General features: G+C 43.5%; 1 protein-coding gene across 1 annotated transcript in view; it reads left to right on the top strand.

The window, feature by feature from the left end:
* The window catches only part of LOC309824030 (stimulated by retinoic acid gene 6 protein-like), a 51,226-nt gene extending 28,283 nt beyond the window's left edge, over positions 1 to 22,943 (top strand). Inside the window, 13 exon segments of the mRNA XM_082656764.1 lie at positions 1,717 to 1,845; positions 4,455 to 4,525; positions 5,928 to 6,039; positions 8,401 to 8,554; positions 13,979 to 14,054; positions 17,214 to 17,295; positions 17,642 to 17,690; positions 18,149 to 18,266; positions 19,358 to 19,477; positions 20,735 to 20,898; positions 21,607 to 21,753; positions 22,487 to 22,597; positions 22,600 to 22,943. Of these exon segments, the coding sequence (XP_082512890.1) occupies positions 1,717 to 1,845; positions 4,455 to 4,525; positions 5,928 to 6,039; positions 8,401 to 8,554; positions 13,979 to 14,054; positions 17,214 to 17,295; positions 17,642 to 17,690; positions 18,149 to 18,266; positions 19,358 to 19,477; positions 20,735 to 20,898; positions 21,607 to 21,753; positions 22,487 to 22,597; positions 22,600 to 22,634 (1,368 nt within the window). The 3' untranslated portion in view covers positions 22,635 to 22,943.
* Positions 22,944 to 23,223: the final 280 nt, after the last annotated feature.

Here is a 23,223-nt window from a genome sequence, read left to right as displayed (position 1 = left end):
TACCCCAGGAAAAGGAGCAAGATGAAAGAGGGGTGTCACACTGCATCTAGAAGGGTTACCAGGTGTGTGAGGGGAGTACGAAGAAGCCACCTGGGCCAGGAGCCCACAGGAGCCTTGCCAAAGCCTTTCCTGGGCATCAGTAACTATGGAGGATTAAAGGGTGTGATAAAGAGAGTCTGGGGGGAGCTGGGCTAGAAAATGAGGCTGGTAGTCTGGGCCTTCCCTCTGCATCTCTGCACTGGGATTGAGGGCATTCCGGCACAACTCTGCCCCAAAAGAAGCCCTCCTTCCCACTGCTCACAGTACCTGAGGTTCAGGATCACAGGTATTTTCTTTGGAGTCTTGGAGAGCTTTCAGTCTTCCAGAGGTTCTTTGGAAATTTGAAATATTCATGGTTAATCGGCAGGGTCTCACTTCTATGCTCAGAATCACTAACACCAAGAACTGCTACGTGCCAGGCGTTGTTCTAGGCTCAGTTCCAATCACTAACCGGAGAATCCTCAGGACACTTTGCAGACAGTGTGTTAGTGCCATTCCCAGTTCACTGGTAGGAAAGCAAGGTTCAGGGGCTAACATGACTTACTAATTAAAGATCATGGGACTGAAATCCAGACTAAGGAATTAATGAAAATTTGTCCTCATGTTTTCAAATGTATTTATGAAAACTTTATTTATAAAAATGAGACATTAGAAAGGGTCTCAAATGTCAAATATTAGGGGAAAGTTTAGATAAAGTTTGGTTCATATAAATAATGCACTGTTATGCAGCATTAAAAATAATGTTCACAAATAATTTGTAACCATGTGGAGAAGTGATTATGCTATATACAGACCTACATATTTGGTACTATCTCTACTTATAATATATATAGCTATATGGGTATAGATAAAGATGAAAGACACTGAAATACTGATGGTGGTTATGTCTCACATATAAGCATATGCCGGAGATGAGGATGAAGACACGGGCCCGCACGTCTCAGAATGTGTCCGTCCCCCAGTCTAACACCACTACATCAAAACTCTGATTTCTCCTTAGGGAGAAATACTCTGGAAACATAAAAAAAAAAATGAAACTAACCGGTAAATTGTGAAAGATACATAACAATATGATTTGTCTTAAAACAGTGGAAAAAATTGTTTATCAAAATGAAGCTAAAAATAGAAAAACTATGAGCACCATCTTGAGAGACCTGTTACTCTTGGGAGCTTGTGTTGCTCCCAAAATGATGACACTTATGGGCTCTCCCTCCCTCCTTCCTCCTTCCCCCGCTCCCTCCCTCCTTCCCTCCCTCCCTCCTTCCTTCCTTCCTTCCTTCCTTCCTTTTCTTCTTCTCCTTCTCCCTCTCGCCCACCCCCTCCCCCTTCCTCTTCTCTCTCTCCCCTCTTCTCTCTCTCTTTCACCCTCCTCTCTCTTGTGAGTATTTTCCAAAAGTAATATTTAATACCTAATGAGAAAAAAGCCATGAAAGCCCTTTGTATAAAATTAAATAGGGGCGCTAAGACTCAAGTCCAGGGCTGCTGGACTCCAAGTACACTGCTTGTTCTGATGATGTGGGGCTGGGGGAGCGGGGATTGGCTGCTGACCTCCAAGCTCTGAGAGGGTGGGCCCTGGTGGGAGCAGGCTGGGGCAGGCAGGTTCCTGTGCACAGCCTCACCAGTGGCCTAGCCCTTCCCTACCTAGAGCCCACGCCCCATGGTCTGCTTCTGTTGCAGTTTGTGGGGAAGTATGAGACTGTTGTGTTCTACTGGCCCTCACTGCTCTGCCTGGCCTTCCTTCTGGGCCGCTTCCTGTACATGTTTGTCAAGTCTCTGAGGGTCCACCTGGGCTGGGAGCTCCAGACGGTGAGTACTAAGTAAAAACACCGTGTGTGTCCTGACAGGTTAAGTTTTCCCAACAGCCTTGTGAGGTAGGTACTATTATTACTTCTCCCACTCTGTATTAGGAAACTTGGACCCAGAGGTGTCAGTTGCATTGCCCAAGCTCACGTAGCTAGTCTATAGCAGAGCCAGACCTGGAACCCAGAGAACTGGGTTGTTGAGGCTCTCTCTTACCCATTGTGCTTCTTTTTCTAGTTCCTCAAAGTAAAGAGTTAGGTTGTTTGCATGAGATCTTTCTTTTTTTCTTAATATAGGCATTTACCGCTACACACTGCCCTCTTAGAACTGAACTGCTTTTCCTGGATCCCATAAATTTCTGTATGTTGTATTTCTATTTTCATTTGCTTCAAGATATTTCTGATTTCCCTTTTGATTTTTTCTTTGACCCATTGGTTGTTCAGGAGTGTATCGTTTGTGAATTTTCCAATTTTCCTCCTGTTATCAACGTCTAGCTTTTTGTGGTCAGAAATTATGTCTGATATGATTTCAATCTTCTTACGTTTAAGACTTGTTTTGTGGCCAAACATATGCTCTATCCTGGAAAATGTTCTTGAGAAGAATATGTATTCTGCTGCTGTTATATGGAATGTTCTATAAATGTCTTTTTGGTCCATTTGGTCTATAGTGTTGTTCTAGTCAGCTGTTTCCTTATTGATTTTCTGACTGGATTATCTATCCATTGTTGAAAGTGTGGTGTTGCAGTCCTCTACTATTATCATGTTGCTGTTTATTTCTTCCTTCAGTTCTGTTAATATTTATTTTATATATTTAGGTGCTCTGATATTAGGTATATATATGTGTTTACAATTTTTATATCATTTTGATGAACTGACCTCTTTATCATTATATAATGACCTTCTTTGTCTCTTGTGATAGTTTTTGACTTAAAGTCCACTTTGTCTCATGCAGAATCTTTAGTTGTGGCATGTGAACTGTTAGTTGCGGCATGTGGGATCTAGTTCCCTGACCAGGGATGGAACCCAGGCCCCTTGCATTGGGAGTGCAGAGCCTTAGCCACTGGACCACCAGGGAAGTCCCCATTATTTCTTTTTTAAAAAAATATTTATTTATTTTATTTATTTGTTTTCCTTATTTATTTTTTTTGGCTGCATCAGGTCTTAGTTGCAGCACATGGGATCTCTGTTGAGGCATGCAGGATCTTTTCATTATGGTGTGTGGTCTGCTTGGGTTTCTCTCTAGTTGCGGCATGCAGGCGTCTCTCTAGTTGTGACATGCAGGTTTTCTCTCTCTAGTTGTGGTGTGCAGGCTCCAGGACACATGGGCTCAGTAGTTGCGGCGCGTGGGCTCCAGAGCATGTGGGCTCTGTAGCTTGTGGCATGTGGGCTCTCTCATTGAGGCGTGCAAGCTCAATAGTTGTGGCATGTGGGCTTAGTTGCGCCGCAACATGTGGGATCTTAGTTCCCCGACCAGGGATCGAACCTGCATTCCCTGCATTGGAAGGTGGATTCTTTACCACTGGACTACCAGGGAAGCCCCCCCATTATTTCTTTATACAGCTTTCTGCCCTTTTCTCTTTCTCTGTTCCTTCGAGGACTCCAGAAGGACTCCCCCACCCCATTGACCCCCTGCCCCATTTCCCTGCTCTTAGCTTTCCCCAGACTATTCCGCCATGCTGATCCCCTCAGTGTTCTGGGTGGTGTGAGACAGGAATGGATCTGTTGGGCAGTGTCCCCCAAGGCTGGGGAAGGTGGGCTCTCACTTCACTTTTATTTTCCCTCATAGGAGAAATTACAAGCTAAGAGGGCCTTCTCTCTATGCCCTGAGCTGTACTACTTTGGAGGAGGAGTGATGTTGGTAAAATGAAACTGTTCTCCTTGTTCTCTTTCATGCATCTATTCTTGGAGTTTTTGCTTAACTAGCGTGCTGTAACCTCCAAGGTAGATACTTGGGCCCCCACAAAGGTACTCTCACCTGTGGGTGGTTGTCAAAGTTGGAGTATCTGAGGGCGTATGGGAACTGGAACCTCCTGTTCCTCCAGCTCGCTGATGTCACTTACGAGTCAGAATTATAACCAGGTCTATTTTACTCTGCGCAACATCTGCAACATATAAGATTTCGTCTCACAGTGTGTAAAAGTTACATATTCAATATGTTGTAAAACAGATGACTACTGTGGAAAGCTCATTACACTTGGAGAAAACATTTCCAAACATACTATTAAAGTTCGTTTCAAAATAAGAAATGAGCAAGAGAAATTCCTTTTCATAAAAAATAAAAACACTGGGATTTTGGGTGTTTCATTTCTGGAACAGTGTTTTGAACTATGATGAGAAATCACCAAATCTCAAAGGGAAAAATCGACTTCACAAAACAAAGGCTGGTGTAAAGCAGTAAGCAGAAGAGTCAAGGAAGGTCAGGCCTCTGGCATTTCATGAAAGAAGTGCTTGGGAAACAGGAGACGGGACCGTATAGTCTCTTCAATAAATGACGGGTGTCTGGGAATGGCAAGTTTTACCGAAAATCCTGGCCTCTAGGGAAATAGCCCCTCAAAGAGACCAAAGCCCTAACAAGACTTTGTGAGCCAAAACATCAACCTCTCTCTTTTCTCACAGGAAGAAAAGCCTTTCCTGGAAGTTCACCAGGCAGAGCACGTCAAACAGCTCCTGAGGAAGTGCCCCCTGCAGTAAGCACAGTTATATTTGTTCACGCCCTTCGGCGTTTGCACCAATATTGATGAGCCCTGACTGTGTCAGAGACCTGGAGATGACTGGAAGAGCGCTGTTTTAGGACGCTTGTTTGCTAATAACAGAAACTCGACTCAAATGGGATTAAAGAGAAACAGGAAAGTTATGGCCTTACATAATTAAAGAGCCTAGAGGTCGCCAGTTTTCAGACACAGATGGATCCAGGGGTTTGACTGATATAATCAGAACTAGGTCTCTTTCCCTCATCTCTCAGCTCTGCTTTTACCTATGTTAAACTCTTAGGTAGGCTTCCTCCCCGTGGTGGCCCCCAGAATCTCTAAGCTTATACCCTCCTGTCTTAAGCTCATAGAGAAGACAATGTTTTCTTTCAAATAATTCAAACAAAATTCCCATGAATGTGTTTCATTGGATCAAGTTGGACCACATGGCATCCCAGAACCAATTACTGTGAGTAGGTGATTGGAGTAAACTGATTGTTAAACCAGGGTCACATGTTCACCATGGGAACTAGGAAGTGGTTCAGCTTCACTTAAACCACCAGGACTGATGGTGGGGAAGAGTAGATTCCCAGAGAAAAACTGAGATGTTGTTACCAATAAAAGAGGACATAGCTCTTGACCAGGCAAGAACACCTGGTCTTCAGTGACCATTCAAGTCACCCTACCCCTGCCACTGCCACTGTGCACAAGGGTATATTCCCAGAGAAGGAATATGTCTAATCCAAGGTCATAGTGGCAAAACTAGTTCTTTGGTTAGAGTTACATTTGGCTACATATAGCAGAAAATGCAAAATAATCATGGCACAAATAAAAGAGAGATTTCTTTCTTTCTCATGTAAAAGAATTCTGGAGGCAGGCAGTCCATACTAACCCTGGACTGCCCACCACGCAGTTTACCCATTGTCTGTCTTTCTGTTCCAGTAACGTAGTGGTTTCCATCATGAAGGCTGTCTGTGGCCCAAGATAGATGCTGGGGCTCCAGCCTGGGCCAGCCACCATGTCTGCCCTTCAGATGGCAGGCAGGAGAAAAGAGTGAAGTCAAAGGGAATCCTCCCAGCTGTGTCAGTTCCACCTGACCAGCCTCCCCAAAGTCCCACACCACATCTCTGGTCACGTCTAATTGGCTTGTTTAGTCTTGGTCACTCTTAGCTGTAAGAGAGGTCGGGAACTATAGCCTTTAATTTGGTAGATTGCTGTACTGAATAAAACTGAGTCTTTGTTCTTAAGAATAAGGGGAGAATGAAAACTGTGCAATCTACCAGTGCTCTTTGTCTTCACTATACTCTAAGGTGAAGAAGAGGAGATGATATTATTTTCAGAAGAATCAGGCATTTGTTTACCAGCCACAACCTGTCTTCTCTTGATGTTTATTCATTCACAGAGAGAGAGAAAAGTCTTGGTTCCAAACCAGGATATATGAGTGGGACCCTTACTTTCAGTTCCCAAGCAGGATGATTGGAACCACTGTGTTGGCTTTCATCTGCTTGTACCTTGTAAGTAGATCTAAGCAAATCCTTTATTATTTTATAAATGGGGTGGGTCTAGGATAGGGGTTGTTCTTTAAAAGCTGGGTCAAAATTGAGTATCTGTAAATCAAAAAAGTACAGTTCTTTGACCCCACCATTTTGACTCCAAGGACACTTATACTCATGTGGTGAATATTACTAGTAAATATAATCGAGTTATTTACGGAGACTTCCAGTTACCAATTCCACATGTAAAGAGCTTGCAATATGCCAATCCATCTTAACAACAAATACAAATCTGAACGAATTGAAGAATCAACAACTCTTCTTAGATCCCTAAGAGCAGTGAGGTCATGGAGCAAACCTTTACCCCTAAAACTGAAGAGACACGATCATCACAGAATGGAGCAGAAACCCCATGGCAACCAGTGCCAAGGTAGGAAAATCTGAACTGCAATTGATGCCATCAATCAATTGGATATTTTGGAAATCCAAAGACTACTTCATCAACAACAGCAGAACATACATTCTTCTCAAGAGTAAATGGAAAATTCAACAAGATAGACTATATCCTGGACCATAAAACACGTCTTAATAAATATAAAAGAATAGAAATCATACAATGTCTGCTCTCAGATCAAAGTGGAATTAAACTAAAAATCAGTAACAGAAAGATAATGGAGAATCTGCAAGTAGTAGGTATGAAAACAACACACTTTAAAGTAACATATGAGCCAAAGAAAAACATCAAGGGAAATTAAAAATGTTTTGAACAGATGAAAATGAAAACACAACTTATCAAAATTTGTGGGAGGCAGCAAAGGCAGTGCTTAGAGGGAAATTTATAGCATTGAATGTACATATTAGACCTGAAGAAAGATCTTAAATCAATCGTCTAAACTTTCACCTTAGGAAACGAACAAACAAAAAAGAGCAAATTAAAATGCAAAGTAAGCAGAAGAATAGATGTAATAAAAATTAGAGCAGAAACCTATGAAATTGAAAACAGGAAGTCAATAAAGTACAGAATCAAAGCATTTCATGTGGTCATTGTTATCTGAGATAAAATGTCTGAGTCAAAAGCAGGGTCAAATGGCGGGATAAAAATGGCCAAATTGTCTTCTGCTCATTTTAAATGTACTAGGATGATACCTATATAAACTAATCCTGTGATTAAGTTTTAAGTGGATGTATTAGGTTATGATGAAGTACCACATAAACCCACAAATTTCAGTGACAACACTGAATATATTTTTGCCCACCTAACAGTGTTGAGTGAGTGTTGAGGTTTGGGAGGTAGCAGTCTTCCACATGTTTGTTCCATAACTGGTTTCTCCATCGTGTGCCTTCATCATCCCTGAGCACCCTCACCATCTGCATCCAGTCAACAGAAGGAGAAAGCAGGTGGCGAAATGCCTGTGAGAGGTTTTCAAAGGCTATGTGGACCCAGCACACATTCCTTCCACTCTTCTTCCATTGACAAGAACCTTGTTATTTACCCACATCTAACTCAAGGGAGGCTGGCAAATGTAGTCCAGCCTGTGCCCAAAAAAGAGGAGAAGAGATTTTAATGGACAACTAGCTAGAGTTCTCTGCAGCAGTGGGTAAATCACTAGGGGTTATTGTGTTTATTAAATCATTATTGGTTGTCTACTCTATGCCAAACACTATACTAAGACCTGGAAGAGAGAAGAGAGCTGATTCAGCAGAGTCTTGGCCTGGGAGTAGCCCATGGTCTAAGACAAGAAGATAAAATACAGTATGAAGTACTGCCGTCTAACTAGAGAAAAAGAAAAGGTAAAAGTGCTTTGGAAATTTAGTGAATTACTCTGGATTGAGAACCTGCCTGAAAATAGTAGCATTTGAGCTCCACATTCAGTTCGGTTGATGAAGTAAAATGGCGTCAGGGACTCTAGAAGCAATGGCATGATGATGGGGGCATGAGGGCAGGATGACAGGATGATAGGAGGGGAGCAAGCATGACATGCATACAGGAAACAGCACCTCCTCCAATTTGGTCATTGCCAAGATACAAGAAGGGGAACAGTGAGAAGTGTTTGGAATTGTCCCCAGGGTCACCCCTTATTCAAAGTCCACTCTGTTTTAATTATTTCACTCTGATTTAATTAATGTTTGAAGAGTTCTTTGAGCCCTTGTGGTGCCTACTCTTATATGCTGTTGTGTTAAGAACAGAGTTTGGGGTGACTCCTGTCTCCAAAGAAGTCACAATCCCGTTCATCTCAGTAGAGCAAGTGTCCAGAGTCTATTGCAGATGAGTTTTGAGCTTCAGAGAGTTTTGACCTCAAAACCAAAGAGAGACCCATATGTTATTCATATACTGAGCTGGACTCAGGTGAGACCTTGAAACATTTGCTCTGTGTCCCCCAGTTCATTGTCATTGAGTTCTGCATGTTCGTGTATGTGAGAGATGAGCTGGATGTGTTTGAAGGGGAATTGGAGAGCTACGTCGCCTCCATGAACCGGACGGGTACCCTGACCCCAGTCCTCCTGCAGGTGAAAGAGCTGATTAACGTCACCAAAGGTAAAACCATCCTCCACCTTTGTTCCTGCTGCCTGTGTAGGAAACAGAGAGGGACTTGTGACCTGTGGCAGGTGCACACCTATAATGATTATTGCTGCTGGTCTTGATATTACCTGTGTTACAATTGCTCTATGCCTCCCTGGGTTGACTCAAAGGAAAAAGGGGTCAGGACACAGGCCATTTTGTTAGAACCTGTTTGGGGCTGAGTTGAACATGCCCTGATAATTTTCTAATCTCAAATAGCCTATTTTGTTTGATGCCAGTGGAAACAACTAAAATCATCATATTTTTTTCACTTTGGAAAAGATAAAACAGTGGTCCATGACTTTATTATTATATGGAAAGTTTACTTATATCATTCAAATTTAATTTCTGCTTAGTTCAGGTTGCTATAACAAATTACCATAGACTGTGTGGTATAAAAACAGACATTTATTTCTCACAGTTCTGGAGACTGGGAAGTTGAAGGTGCTAGCAGACCTGGTGTCTGGGGAGGGTCAGTTTCCTGACTTGCTGAAGGCCACCCTCTCTTTGAGTCCTCACATACTGGATGGAGAACAGGGAGAGGAAGCGAACTCTCTCATGTATCTTCTTATAGGGCACTAATTCCATCATGAGGGCTCCACCCTCATGATCTAATCACCTCCCAAAGGCTCCATTTCCAAATACCATCACATTGGGGATTGGAGTTTCAACACATGAATTTTGTGGGGGGTGGGAGACACACACATTTTGTCCATAACAGTCACTTTACCTTAAAATAGTAGCTTTCTTTGAAAATGACATACTCTAATTATATGTCCATTGCCCATGAAGGAAGGAAAGTTCTTCACTATTCCTTGTTGAGAAAGGACCTGGACAAGATGTCAGGATAAACTCTGTCATTGGACAAGTCAGGTCCCTTCTCTTGGCCTCAGTTTCCTCATCTTTAAAATGGGACTGGGATGAGGGTACCAAATGGTTTCCAAAAGCCTTTGTAGCTCTGACATTTAATGGCTGTAAATTACCATATGTTCCTTAAGCCATGAAACAGGTGATGCAAATAATATTTTCACTTAAGACTCACAAGCTAGTAGAATATCAAAACCAGAGGGGAATAGATCTACTGTGAATTATTTGAGGAAAATTCTCTTATACATACATGACATAGAAGGTTACACTAAGGTGGGTACTGCTTCTTCCATATTACCATACTTTTTTGTTGCCCTTGAACACTTCTATTCATCTTTAATGTTCTGCCTGAGTCCCTTCCTATACACTCAGCGAGCATATTCTAATGTTTGATTTAATAATACTTGTTTTAAGTCATACTTCAGAAAATTCACATTTCTACCCCTGTTTTGGGCAACTTTTTAATGCTAACCTCAGTTACTTGGTCTGGGTGAATTGTAGTGAGTATATCGCCATATTCACTCATGTTTTATCTCCTCTTTGATATATTTCTCACGTTTAGACACTTTAAGAATCAGTATATAACATTTTCACTCTGTCTCAATCTCTTCCAGCTTTAAACAGCTGCCCTCTTTCCAAGAGAGACTCTTAGGCTGAACATGCTTCACCTTTGGGATGATAAAGGCATTAAATTAAAGGTGTGTGGTCATGTTCTTGCTGCTGGCTGGAAAAAGTCTGCACTCACTCTTCTTGTGGCCAGACTCCTTCCATCCTCTCCTTCCAGGGATGTGTCCCCTGCATCCCCTGGGGTGAGGTTTATGGTGATTTACCCACATCCTTTGTGTTGGTGGAGGTTTGGGATAGAGCAATTGCCTAGTCCTGGTGATGCTGATAAAGACACATCTGAAACTTGAAAGGAATGGAAATCAGCTTTCTTTTTCCTTCTTTTTCAAAACAGCTTTATGAAGATATAACTCATATACCATACAATTCACTCATTTAAAGTGTACCATTCAGTGGCTTTTAGTATTTTGAACTTTATGCACCCATCACCACAGTCAACTTTAGAACATTTTCATCACCCTAAAAGAAATCATGACCACTTTCAGTCACTCCCCATTTCTCAACTCTCCCCGGCCACTATTTTCTGGCTCTATAGATTTGCCTATTCTGGACATCTTATATAAATAGAATCATACAATACGTGGTCTTTTTTGATTGACTTCTTTCACATAGCAAGATATTTATAAGGTTCATCTATATCATAGCATGTGTCTCAGCTTCATTCTTTTTTATTGCTGAATTTTATTCTGTTGTATGAATATACAATATTGTATTTATGTATTTGTCTGTTGATGCAAATTTGGATTGTTTCAACTTTTGGTTATTATGAATAATACTGCTGTGAACATTCATCTACAAGTTTTCATATATTTTTATATATCTTGGGTATATACTTAGGAGTGGAATTCTGGATCATGTGGTAATTATGTTTAAGCTTTTGGGGGAATTGCCAGACCGTTTTCAAAAGCAGCTTCATCACTATGTATTGCCATCACCAATGTATGAGGGGTCCAGCTTCTATACCTTCATCAACATTTGTTAATATCTTTATTTTTTATTATAGCCATCTAGTAAGTATGAAGTGGTATCGCATTGTATTTTTTTTAAATTGAAGTATAATTGATTTATAATGTTTCAGGTATACAGCAAAGTGATTCAGATATATATATATATATATATATATATACACACACACACACATATATATTATTTTCCAGATTCTTTTCCATTATAAGTTATTACAAGATACTGACTATGGTTCCCTGTGCTATACTGTAGGCCCTTGTTTTTTTTAATCTATCTTATATATAGTAGTGTGTATCTGTTAATCCCAAATTCATAATTTATCCCTCTTCCTCCCCCCCACCTTTGGTAATTGTAAGTTTGTTTTCTATGTCTATGATTCTGTTCCTGTTTTGTAAATAAGTTCATTTGTATCATTTTTTTAGATTCCACATATAAGTGATATCATGTTATATTTGTTTTTCTCTGACTTACTTCACTTAGTATGATAATCTCTAGGTTCATCCATGTTGCTGCAAATGGCATTATTTCATTATTTTTTATGGCTAAGTAATGTTCCATTGTATGTATATACCACATCTTCTTTATCCATTCATCTGTTATTGGACACTTAGGTTGCTTCCATGTCTTGGCTATTGTAAATAGTGCTGCTATGAACATCGGGGGTGCGTTGCGGTTTTGATTTTCATTTCCCTGATGGCTGATGATGTTGAGCATCTTTTCATGTGCTTATTGACCATTTGTACATCTTCTTTGAGTAATGACTACTGAGATTCTTTGCCTACTTTAAAATTGGATTATTTGTCTATTATTGAGCTGTAAGAGTTCTTTGTATATTCTATATACACATCCCTTACAAGAGATATAATTTACAAATAATTTCTTCCATTCTGTGGGTTGCTTTTTCACTTTTTTGATGGTGTCCTTTGAAACACAAATGCTTTTAATTCTAATGCGGTCTAATATATGTTGTTTTCTTTTATCACTTGTGCATGTCTAAGAAACCATTGTCTAACCCAAGGTCACAAAGATTTACTCTCATATTTTATTCTGAGACTTTTATCATTTTAGCTGTTACATTGAGTGTATGATCCATTTTGATTTAATTTTTGTATACGGTATGAGGTAAGGTTCTAACTTCATTGTTTTACATGGGGAATATCAGTTTCCCCTGCACTATTTGTTAATAGGCATATTCCTTCCCCATTGAATTGTCTTGTCATCCTTGTTGAAAATACATTGACAATGGGGGTTTACTTCTGGATTCTCAATTTATTCCATTGGTCTATTTGTCTATCTTTATGGCAATATCACACTGTCTTATTACTGTAGCTCAAGAAATGTGAGTCCTGTAATTTTGTTCTTCTTTTTCAAGGTTGTATAGCCTATTCAGGGTCGCTTCATTTTTATATGAATTTTAGGATTAGCTTGTCAATTTATCCAAAAATGACATTGGAATTTTGACAGGGATTTGAATCTGTAGATCAATTTAGGGAGTATTGCCATGTTCACAAAGAACAACCAATACGTAAAAGTGATACGTTTTTCCATTAATTTAGGTCTTCTTTAATTTCTTAAAACAAGCTTTTGTAGTTTTGTTGTTTTTTTTTTTTTCGGTACACGGGCCTCTCACTGTTGTGGCCTCTCCCGTTGCGGAGCACAGGCTCCAGACGCGCAGGCTCAACGGCCATGGCTCACGGGCCCAGCCGCTCCGCGGCATGTGGGATCTTCCCAGACCGGGGCACGAACCCGCGTCCCCTGCATCAGCAGGCGGACTCTCAACCACTGCGCCACCAGGGAAGCCCTATTCTTAAGTATTTTATTCTTTATGATACTATTGCAAATGCAGTTGTTTCTTACTTCATTTTCATATTATTTGTTGGTAGTGTATAGCAATACAATTGACTTTTACATATTGGTCTTGTGTCTTACAACCTTGCTGAACTCATTTATTAATTCATTTTACTTTGTTTGTTTATTTATTCCTTAGGATTTTCTATATATAGGAACATGTTGTTGGTGAATAGAGATAGTTTTATTTCTTCCCTTGCAGTCTGGATGCATTTTCTTGCCTAACTGCCCTGGCTAGACCCTCCAGTACAATGTTGGATAGAATTGGCAAGAGCAGACATTGATTTTCTGATTCTTGAACTGATGGGGAAAGCAGTCTGTTTTTCACCAATTAAGTATGATGTTAGCTGTGGGTTTTTTGCAGATGCTTTTTATCCAATTGAGGAAATTCCCTTCTATTTCTAGTTTATGGAGTGATTTGAGTTATAAAGAGGTGTTGGATTCTTTCGAATGCCTTTTCTGTACCTATTGAGAGTCGGTTTATACAGAAGCTTTTACTTCCTTCCCTCTGTCTCCATCCCTCTCTCACAAGCACACAGAATCATTCTGAAAGCAAATTAGGTACGAAATAGTAAAAACATACTGAAAGATGGATGAATGAATAGTCAAGACCCTGATTCCAGTTACCGTTGCACAAGGTGACTGTTTATTGGGTAACCACCCCCCCCAAAAGCGGAGATTGGAAGTTCAAGAATTAATGATGTTTTACTAGGCTGGAGGCTACCTACCATGTGTACACTCCATAATTTTCTTTTTCTATTACTCACTGTAGATTGAAAATATTAATACCAAAGGCAAAGATTATAAATACGCAGGAAATAAAGGATATCGAGGGTGTATGGCTAAAACGAAACAGAAAATAAGCAAAACGTTATTTGCACAAGAGGTGTGTTAAAGGAAGTGCAGTATATTTTGCCCAAACCTTTCTGTTGTGAGTTTCTGCATTTTAGTTCTCCGACCAGGGATTGAACCCAGGCCCTCAGCAGTGAAAGTGCGGAGTCCTAACCACTGGACCACCAGGGAATTCCCTCTGCATTTTAAAAATAGTTTCTGGTTCATCTTCTGAGGCCTCTCGTATCACCTTTTCTGTTTCAGGAGTCTGGGTGGTGACCATCTTGCCTGCCTCCCTCACGTGTGTGAGCTACCTGTTTCACATCTTGGCTTGTTACAGGTAAGAGGGTTCTAGGAGTCATTTGTGTGTCTTCAGCCGGGAAAGCAGCTGACAGACTTTTCTCAGAATTCCCAGGCAGTGCCAGCAGTGCCCAAACTGGGAACAGCAGTCTATATAGGGTCTAAGGACAACCATACCTATTGGTAGTAAAAGACAAAAACAAACAAACAAAAAACTATTGATTTGAGCTCCCACTATAAGCTTGACATTGTGATTAGAGTCTTCTTTTGGTTTTCAGCAAAACCCCAAGCGGTACTTTCATCTCCATGTTCACTGCTGAGCAGGCGAGACTCAACACAATAACTTTAGCCACAGGCTGTTAGCAGCTGATCTCGTCTTCTGGCGCCTTCTGACCTTGTCATTTCTTGTACACTTCTGCATTGCTACTAGGTGTTAGACCCGCCCTGCTCTCCAGGACTAATCACACTGCGCTCCCAGCAGGTGAATCTGGCTCAAGGGGACCTCACAGGAGGTTGGGACAAGGGAACCAGGGGTATCCGTCTCTAGAACAGCAGCACAGGAGGAGGGGATGGCCTTCAGTATGTAGCTGGCATTTGCATGCAGACGGAAGTTGAATTTAGGTATCTATTGCTCCCTTTTCTCTCCATTTCTCTGCCTTTGTCTCTGCCTCTCTTTCTCATTCTCTCTCTCTCTCTCTCTCTCTCTCTCTCTCTGTCTCTCTCTGTCTCTCTCTGTCTCTCTCTGTCTCAGTCTCTAGTTCACAGTCTCCCACTCACTCACAGGAAGGCCAGGGCCAATTCCCACCCCTGCAGAGCATCCTGCTTTTGCATCCTCCCCATCTGGCTACTCAAAGGTTGTGTCTCTTGCAGATGACATCTAAGTGAAGACTCTCCTGGCACAAAGAGCCCCAGTTCTCCATCCCAGCCCTGGCTTGCTCCCTGTCTCTGCTTTCTTCTCCCTGGGCTCTGTGGGTGGACTGGACACTGCTGCTTACCCTTTCCCTGCCTGTTGTAGGGATATGTCTGCTCCTTCCTTCATTAGCCTACAAGTGGCTGGGAGATATTCACTGAGGCATTTGACCGCAACCAGGAACAACCACAATGCAGAGCTGGCAGCATGGATGTGGGTGGAGGGTAGCTGAGGGCACAGGGACAAGAAGGCCCCTGTGGTGGGGAGGCTTCCTTCCCGTCCAGGCTGGCCCTTCCCTCCCACACCTGTCACCCAGGAGTGACAATCCCTGCCCTGCCTACTTTACAAGACCATGGGGCAGAGGAAATAATGGATGAGAAAGCACCCTTTGGACAGCACTAGCACTGTGCCAGTATTGTTATTTTTCTTATAATTATGCCAACCTATCTACAGGCTTGTGTTTTAAAAACAAAGTTACAAAAATATTTAGTGTAAAGTAAGTCTTCTTCCCATCAGGCCCCAGATTGTTGCCCAAGAGCTAAGCACTATTATTCATTTTCTGTGCATCCTTCCAGAAATTTTCTCTGCAAATATATCTGTGCATGTTTGTATTCCTGGTTGCACACCTCTGGTACTGCCAAACAGAAACACAATGAAAGCCACAGATACAATTTTACATTTTCTAATAGACACTATTTAAAAAAGGTAAAGGAGAGGTGAAAATAATTTAATAATATGTTATTTAACCCAGCATAACTCAAATATCATCATTTCATTATGTAATAAATATGCAAACTATTAATGAGATACTTACATTCTTTATTTCATACTAAGTTTTCCCAATTCAGTGGTGATGAAATTGCAAAATAACCTGGAAATTGCTGGAATGGGATGTTAAGAAAAAAGGAGGATATAGATGTGAATGTGGACTGTTAACAAAACTGTGCCAACCTAATCTTTAGGCAAAAGGCCAGGCTGAGACGGGCATATGGGAAAAGCACACAGTGATTTCTTTGGGTGCTGGGATTGTGAGGAATTGTGGCTTCTTTTTCATTTCATTTTGTGTTGTTACAAGTGGGGGGCTATTGTTAAAATTTTTTTACCTGTTTTGAAATAATATTATATAGGTAATGTATATTCATTGTAGAGAAAATAAGAAAATAGAGCAAGCTAAAGAAACTAAAAGCCACACACACAGTCTCAACTATCACATTCAGTCACCGTTGAGATTAGGTAGCTATATGCTATTTTTACAAAATATATTAAGTTTAAGGTTTTTAAATTATCAGGGAAATGCAAATCAAAACCACAATGAGATGTCATCTCACATCTTTGAGAATGGCTATTACCAAAAACACAAAGATAAGTGTTGACAAGGATGTGGAGAAAAGGGAACCCTCCTACACTATTGGTGGGAAGGTAAATTGGTGCAGCCACTATGAAAATAGTATGGGGGCTCCTCAAAAAATTAAAAATAGAGCTACCATATGATCCAGCAATCCCACTCCTGGGCATATATCCAAAAAAGTGGAAACAGTAACTTAAAAAGATACATGCACCCCAGTGTTCTTTGCAGCATTATTTACAATAGCCAAGATATGGAAGCAACCTTAGTGTCCATGCATGGGTGAATGGGTAAAGAAGATGTGGAATACACAAACACACACACACACACACACACACACACACACCAGAATACTACTCAGCCATAAAAAAGAATGAAATCTTGTCATTTGTGACAGCATTTATGACCTTGAGGACATTATGCTAAGTGAAATAAGTCAGATGGAGAAAGACAAATGATTTCACTCATATATGGACTCTAAACAAAACAAAACTAAAACTAAACTCATAGAACAGATTGGTGGTTACCAGAGGTGGGGTGGGGGGAGTGAAATGGGTGAATGGCATCAAAAAGCACAAACTTTCAGTTATAAAATAAATAACTGTTATAAAATTTCAGTTATAAAATAAATAAATAAGTCATAGGGATGTAATGTACAGCATGGCGACTATAGTTAAAAAATAGTGAATATTTGAAAGTTTCTAAGAGACTAGATTAAAAGTTCTCATCACAAGAAAAAAAATTTTGTAACTGTGTGCAGTGACAGATAGTAACAAGACTTACTGTGATCATTTCACAATATATACAAATATCGAATTATTATATTGTACACCTGAAATAATATCATGTTATATGTCAATTATATCTCAATTTTCAAAAAAAGTATTAAAAAATGATTTTTAAGCCCCGGTCATGAGCATTACTAACTCCCACTTTTTCTTTAGGAAGCAAATGAAGAGGTTGTGGGCAGGAGATAAACACTTTCTCCCTTTGAAGTTCCATAATCCTTCCTCGTCAGAGAGTGTGGTAAGTCTACAGAGGCCTCTTTCTGCTCCGAGGCCAAAACCTGCTCTCCTGCACCTCAGACGGGGGGAGGGGGGGGAGGAAGAGCTCTGGGCTGGGGGTCCAGAGTCCTCAATTCTAGTATGTTCTGCTGCTGGGTGACTCGGGACAGCCACTGTCCCCATCCAGCCCTCAGTTTCCTCATCTGTAAAATGAGGACAATCATGACACCTGCCTTGGTGGGTTGGTGGGTGACCCTCACATGAGACAAGGATGCCGGACACGTGTTAGAGGTAATCAGCATGTCTCCTCTTTCAGACCCTTTTTTCTTTCTAAATCTCAGGTGGCCTTTTTTCTTTCTAAATCTCAGGTGGCCATTGCAAGGTACTCTGGCTGGCAGATAGCTTATATTCTGTGGGGTAAGTGCCCTCACATGACCCATTCAATTCAATACACATTCCCTGGGCACCTGCAGAGTCCTGGCTGTGGGTAGGGAGGAGACACGTAGGGCAGAAGTGGCCCCAGCTCTTCCTTGAGGGACCTTCCGGAAGGAGTGAGAAGCACACATTCGTGTAGGTCATCATCACCACCTGTCCTGTGCCCACGGGGTGTGTATGCTAAGGGCGGTGGTGACCCAGAGGAGGAAGTGACTGTCCACACCCAGGACAGGGCAAGAAGCCTTTCTAGTGGAGTTGATGTTTGAACTGCACCTGGCAGGGTGAGCAGGTCAGCAGTCATGCCAGGCAGAAGAAACCAGTGCAAGTAAGAGTGCCAGGACCTTCGTTTGGGAGGAGGCTAGAGGGAAGACTGCAGGGAGGGACCTGTGTGACTGGATCCTGAAGGGCCTTGAGCGACCACCGGCTCCCTTGGCCCACAGGCTACCTCATCATCCACGTGATGCAGAGCCTGTGTGGCCTAGTGATCATGTACAGCCTGGTGCTACCTGTCATCCACAATCAGACCCTGGAGATGCTCCGAGGACTGGGCATCGGGATGTAAGTGCTGGGCGGGCTTCCTGTCACTGCCCAGGGCCTGGGAGCTGGTGGGTCTTCACAGCTGCTGTTTGAAATACCCCTTCCCTGCTGGGCTCTCACCAATCCCCGGACCCATGCTCCCAGCTCTGACCCAAGGATGGGCTAAAATAGCAACTCATTGTGATGGGAACCTCACAGTTTACAAAATGTTTCCACGCTCACTGTTCAATGGTGTCCTCACAATTGTGTCTGTGGGAGATATATATGTGTCCATTTTATAGGTGGGAAGATTGAGGTTCAGGGAGGTGAAGTAAGAGAAAGGACAGTATAGTGGAAGGAGAGAGGAAATCTGAGCTTGGGTTTTAGATCAGATGTGTGGCTTGTAAGTGCCTCTCTGAGCCTCAGTTTACCCATTTGGAAAGTAAAAGTGAATGCTGACATTATTGAGAATTCACTACACATCTTTTCTCTTAAGAACTCTTTGAGGTTGGGACTTACATTAGCTCCCTTTTTTCAGATGAGGAAACAGAGGCACAGAGAGGCCGAGCAGTTTGTCCCAGGGGAGGAGGCAGGACTGGGAGCTGGGCAATCTGAAACCAAAGCCTCTTTAAACCACCACCCCACATTGCCACTCAGAGAATGCAAACACAGGGCGTGATGCCCTCTGGGGACCTCCCTGCTCTGAGGTCCTTTGTTCCAAACTCACCTAGAGCCTCCTGTGAGTCTGGGGCAGAACCTGCCCTGTCCACTCTCCCGTGGCCTTCATGAGCTCTTCTAAAGACCCCATCCTTTCTTTGATTCCTATGCTGTTAAACCACTCAGCCCAGCTGCCACCCCTCAACAAAAAGACATAATTAAATCCTGGAGTTCTGGTCTGGAGCCAGAAGACCTGATGATGCAGCTTTGAGAAAGTCATCTGCCCTTTGTGAGCCTCAGTTTTCTCATCTGCACAGTGGGCAGGAGAATGCTCTGTAGGCATAAAGGGCAGAGCTCAAGCTACTGTTGGTCTGGCGGGCAGTCAGCATCTCTCTTCTCTCTATCAAGGGGCATTCGAGATGGGCTTGGGAAGAACGGACAAGGCCACCTCAGGATGGTCTCACCTTGTGTTTCAGCCTCACCATATCCATCGTCCTGGGCCTCATGGTCCTGCAGGTATGGATCGCCGCCAGCTTCTTCCTGCAACCAAAGATGGGAACAGCTGACAAGCAGAAGCCCTTGGCTCTCAATAACAGGTGAGGGCAGAGAAGGGAGCGGGGCATTGTAGGGCTTTGGCCTCAGCAGTCTCGTTCCTTCCTCTTCACCCTTGGCAGGTTCCTGGGTGGACTCTACACTCTCTGAGAGGGTGAGGGGCAGTGGTTCAGAACCGGGGCCTAACTGCCTGTGGCCAAATCTTGGCTCTGCCCCTTATGAGCTTTGTGACCTTGTGTGACCTTACTAAACATCTATGAACCTCCACTTCCTCATTTTACAAATAATTGTGCATACATCAGAGAGGTGTTCTGAGGCTGAAATGTATTAAAATATGAACTTAGAACAATAGTGCCTGTCCCATGGGTAATCCTTTCTAGTTCATTCATTCAAAGCTGTTCACTCATGGAGGAAACAACACGGGCACTGAGGATAAAGAGATACCCCACACAATCTGCCTGTGATGTGCTCACGGTGCACTGGAGCCGACAGACACAGACATATAGGGACAGTAGAGTCCAGAGGGTGTGAAAGCATTGCAAGAGAAACATGAGTAACGAAGAAGGGGGTGGGGTGGAGGAGAGGCGGGGGGGTGCAGGAGAGGCGGGGGTTCTCTTTCAGCTGCAGTCGGGACGTGTGAGCTGAGGTCGGTGGGATGGTAAGATTCCTACAGGCAGAGATGAGGAGATGGCGTGGCTGCAGCCCCCGCTGCACCAATGCAGGCAGGAAGCCATGAAAGGGCAGGATGTGTTGGGAGAAGAGTGAGAATCCAATATTGTGGCCATGTGGTGGCCTTAGATGGTGAGGGACAGGAAGGAGGTACAAAGTGGTAATGCCAGAAAAGCCCCTCTCAGCGAGGACCCCAGACTTCATAGGCAGTGTTTGGGCTTCATCCCATAGGCAACAGGAGACGGATCACATGATCAGGTGGTCATTTGAGAAATTTCACCTGGAGGACTTGGAGCAGTTCTAGCTGGGGGCAGGTCACTGTTGCAATGGACAGTGGGAAAGCCACACCCTCTGCCGTAACCACAAACCCAGCTGTAGCCACATGAGGTTTACAGTCCCCACTCACATTCAGCCTGCCCTGGGCTCAGCACCCTCTACACTGTTTCTGAGCCAGTCCTCACATCAGCTGCGAAATGGGGACAGTCAGCTCCTGCTAACAGCACAAGGTCACACAGCTAGGAGATGGGAGACGTAGGCTTTGACCACAGGTCTGGGGGGCCCCTGAGCCCGCCTGCGTAGCCACCTTCTCATACTGAAAGGTGCTGCCCCCCTCCACCTGCTTTTGTTTGCAGGAGAGCTTTCCACAACTTCAACTACTTTCTGTTCTTCTACAACGTGCTGCTGGGCCTGGGCGCCTGCCTCTCCAGGCTTCTTATCAGCTGCATCCTGGGCACGTGGCTGATCGCCCGCATCGACAGGACCATTCTGCAGAGTGGCTGTGAGAGAGCAGACATGGGTACGTGGCCATGCATCTGGGGAGCGCTGGTCTTGTACTTTTGCAGAAGCTGCCTGGAAGTCGGGTACCAGAGGCTTCACTTATGCTTAGAGTTTATCTTCCCATGGAGGCTATAAAGCTGAATAGAAAAACAAAACAAAACTCTTCAGCCCAATGGTCAGAAGGGAATTCAGGCTATTAAATACTTGTATGTTTGACAGACCTTTGAGGTAGAATGAAGGGCAGTAAGAGGTAGCGAATTCTATCTGAACAGTTAGAAGGTAATTTATGAATGCATGGCTCTGAAAATTTTGAGAAAACACATCTCAGAATTACTGGTGTTGTTAGTTGCAAGCTTAGTTAAGAAAATGGTTTGTTCAGTTTCAATGGGCCAAAATCAAAGCTTTTTCTGTGGAGAAAAAACAGTTTTTGTCCTATTTCTGGCCCATGTCTGTTCATTCACTCATTCATTCATTTAATGGCTGCTGCCTTCTTCATATAAGCCACAGAGGCTCCTAGCTGCTATGAGCTTCAAATTCCCATAAAATGAACAGATTAGGGTGTGATCTCTAAGCACCTTTCCAGCTCCTTATACCTCATTTTCTAGATTCTCAGCAAAGACACAGGCACCATTTGGGAACAAAGTGATGCTGCAGTTACGTCATAACAAGCACAAGCTGGGCCATCCTGGGACGTACTGCATGGCCTGACTTGCCTTCTGGATTTCAGGGTTCAGTGCGTGGATTGGCATGCTCTATGTGGATCATTATCACACCAACCCTGTGCTTGTCAGCTTTTGTCACATCCTGATCACAGGCCACAGAGAGAGGAGGCTGCAGCAGGCCACCAAATACTGGTACCCAAATCAGTCAGCAGGTAAGTCTCCTGTTTGAACCTACACTGGGGTCGGACACCAGGAAACACGTACCTTCAGGCTTCCCTGGGATCCCTAAGATGTCCCAGGTTCCTCCTTCCCTGCCCCTCTTCCTCCACACTCCCTGCCCTGGGAGCCCTTCTACCCAGGGGACCAGGAGGCTTTGCCCCCAGTCAGCCTGGCTACAGGACCCCTAAGGCCTTGTGTCCTTGTCCTGCCACCTGGGCTCCTCCCTTGTTTCCAGAAATGAGCTCTAGTTCTGATAGCTGAGTCCTTCATTCAACCATTTGTTTGAGATGCTACCCATAGCCCAGGCTGCAAGCCAGGTGCCCTCCAAGATGGTGTGCAGTTTTGCTTAATTTGCCCCATTCCTTACCACAAGCTCTCCCAGCCACTGACTCCTATCCCCTGAAGGTTCTATACTGTCTACTCCCACCCCTGCCACCCCTATTATTCTGCTCTGCCTTCCGCTGGGAAGCCCTCCAGTTAGCCATGTTCTGTCGTGGACACTCAACACTGACCTGGACCGTTTTCATTGCTATTCCCAATGCTGCAGATACCCAGATCTGTGGGACAAATTCACATCCCTCCAGCCACCCTCATGTCCCCAGGAGTCCTGGTCCAGCTCCTCCTTCCACACCTCACACCTTCTGGGCAGCTTTCGCTACAGCCTCTGAGAAGGACAGAGACAAGCTGCCCCCTCCTCCTAGTCTACTGGTTCTGGTTCTGTCCTAGGTCCCCGCACCTCAGTGAGGTCCAGGACAAGGTGGCTCCTGCTGCAGACCCTGATCAACAACCCCAGACTGGTCACGCTCAGAAAATCAAGGCCAGGTCATGGCTCCCGGGACTTACCCAGATTCTGTTGATGTGCTCGGAGAGCTGACGTTGACCTCCCACATTGCGACAAGGCCATTCCAGGACATCTGCCCCTGAGGAGGCCCAGGCTACCCAGCAGCTGTCCCCTGCAGTGTGACGGGATGCACAGGCGCTGTCCACACAGATGGCATACAGGCCAGCAATTCATGGGATGGCACTTGGGCTGAACAATGAAGTCTCAGGTCTAATTCATTCCCTTGGTAAAAAGATCAAGAACTAAAGAGAATTTCTGTTGAACAAACTTTGCCCAATAATGATTTCCACTATCCATGGTTAGGAGGCAGCCCTGGGGAGATCCATGTTGAGACACACTTAATGTAGCCACAGGGCAGAACTTTGTGTCACTGAAAGAGGTGGTAAATTTTTTTATATCAGGAGAGTTTAACCATTTGGCACAGTTTTTCTCTGGGAGAAAGTATGGCCTTAATCCAACAGGGTCCTCGTTGTTTCCTCCTTTCTAGGTCTTATGGTGGTGGGAGAGAAGGAATCCACGATCCCAGCCTCCAGTCTGGTGGGTGAGCAGACACACACTGAGTTCTCTCTCCCACAGCCACTGGGATGGGGAACGGATCAGAACTGACCTGGGCCTTGGTCAC

Source organism: Grampus griseus (assembly GCF_964374135.1).
Source record: "Grampus griseus genome assembly, chromosome: 6".
In the NCBI taxonomy this organism is placed as follows: domain Eukaryota; kingdom Metazoa; phylum Chordata; class Mammalia; order Artiodactyla; family Delphinidae; genus Grampus; species Grampus griseus.
This window is presented reverse-complemented; position numbering and strand designations above follow the sequence as displayed.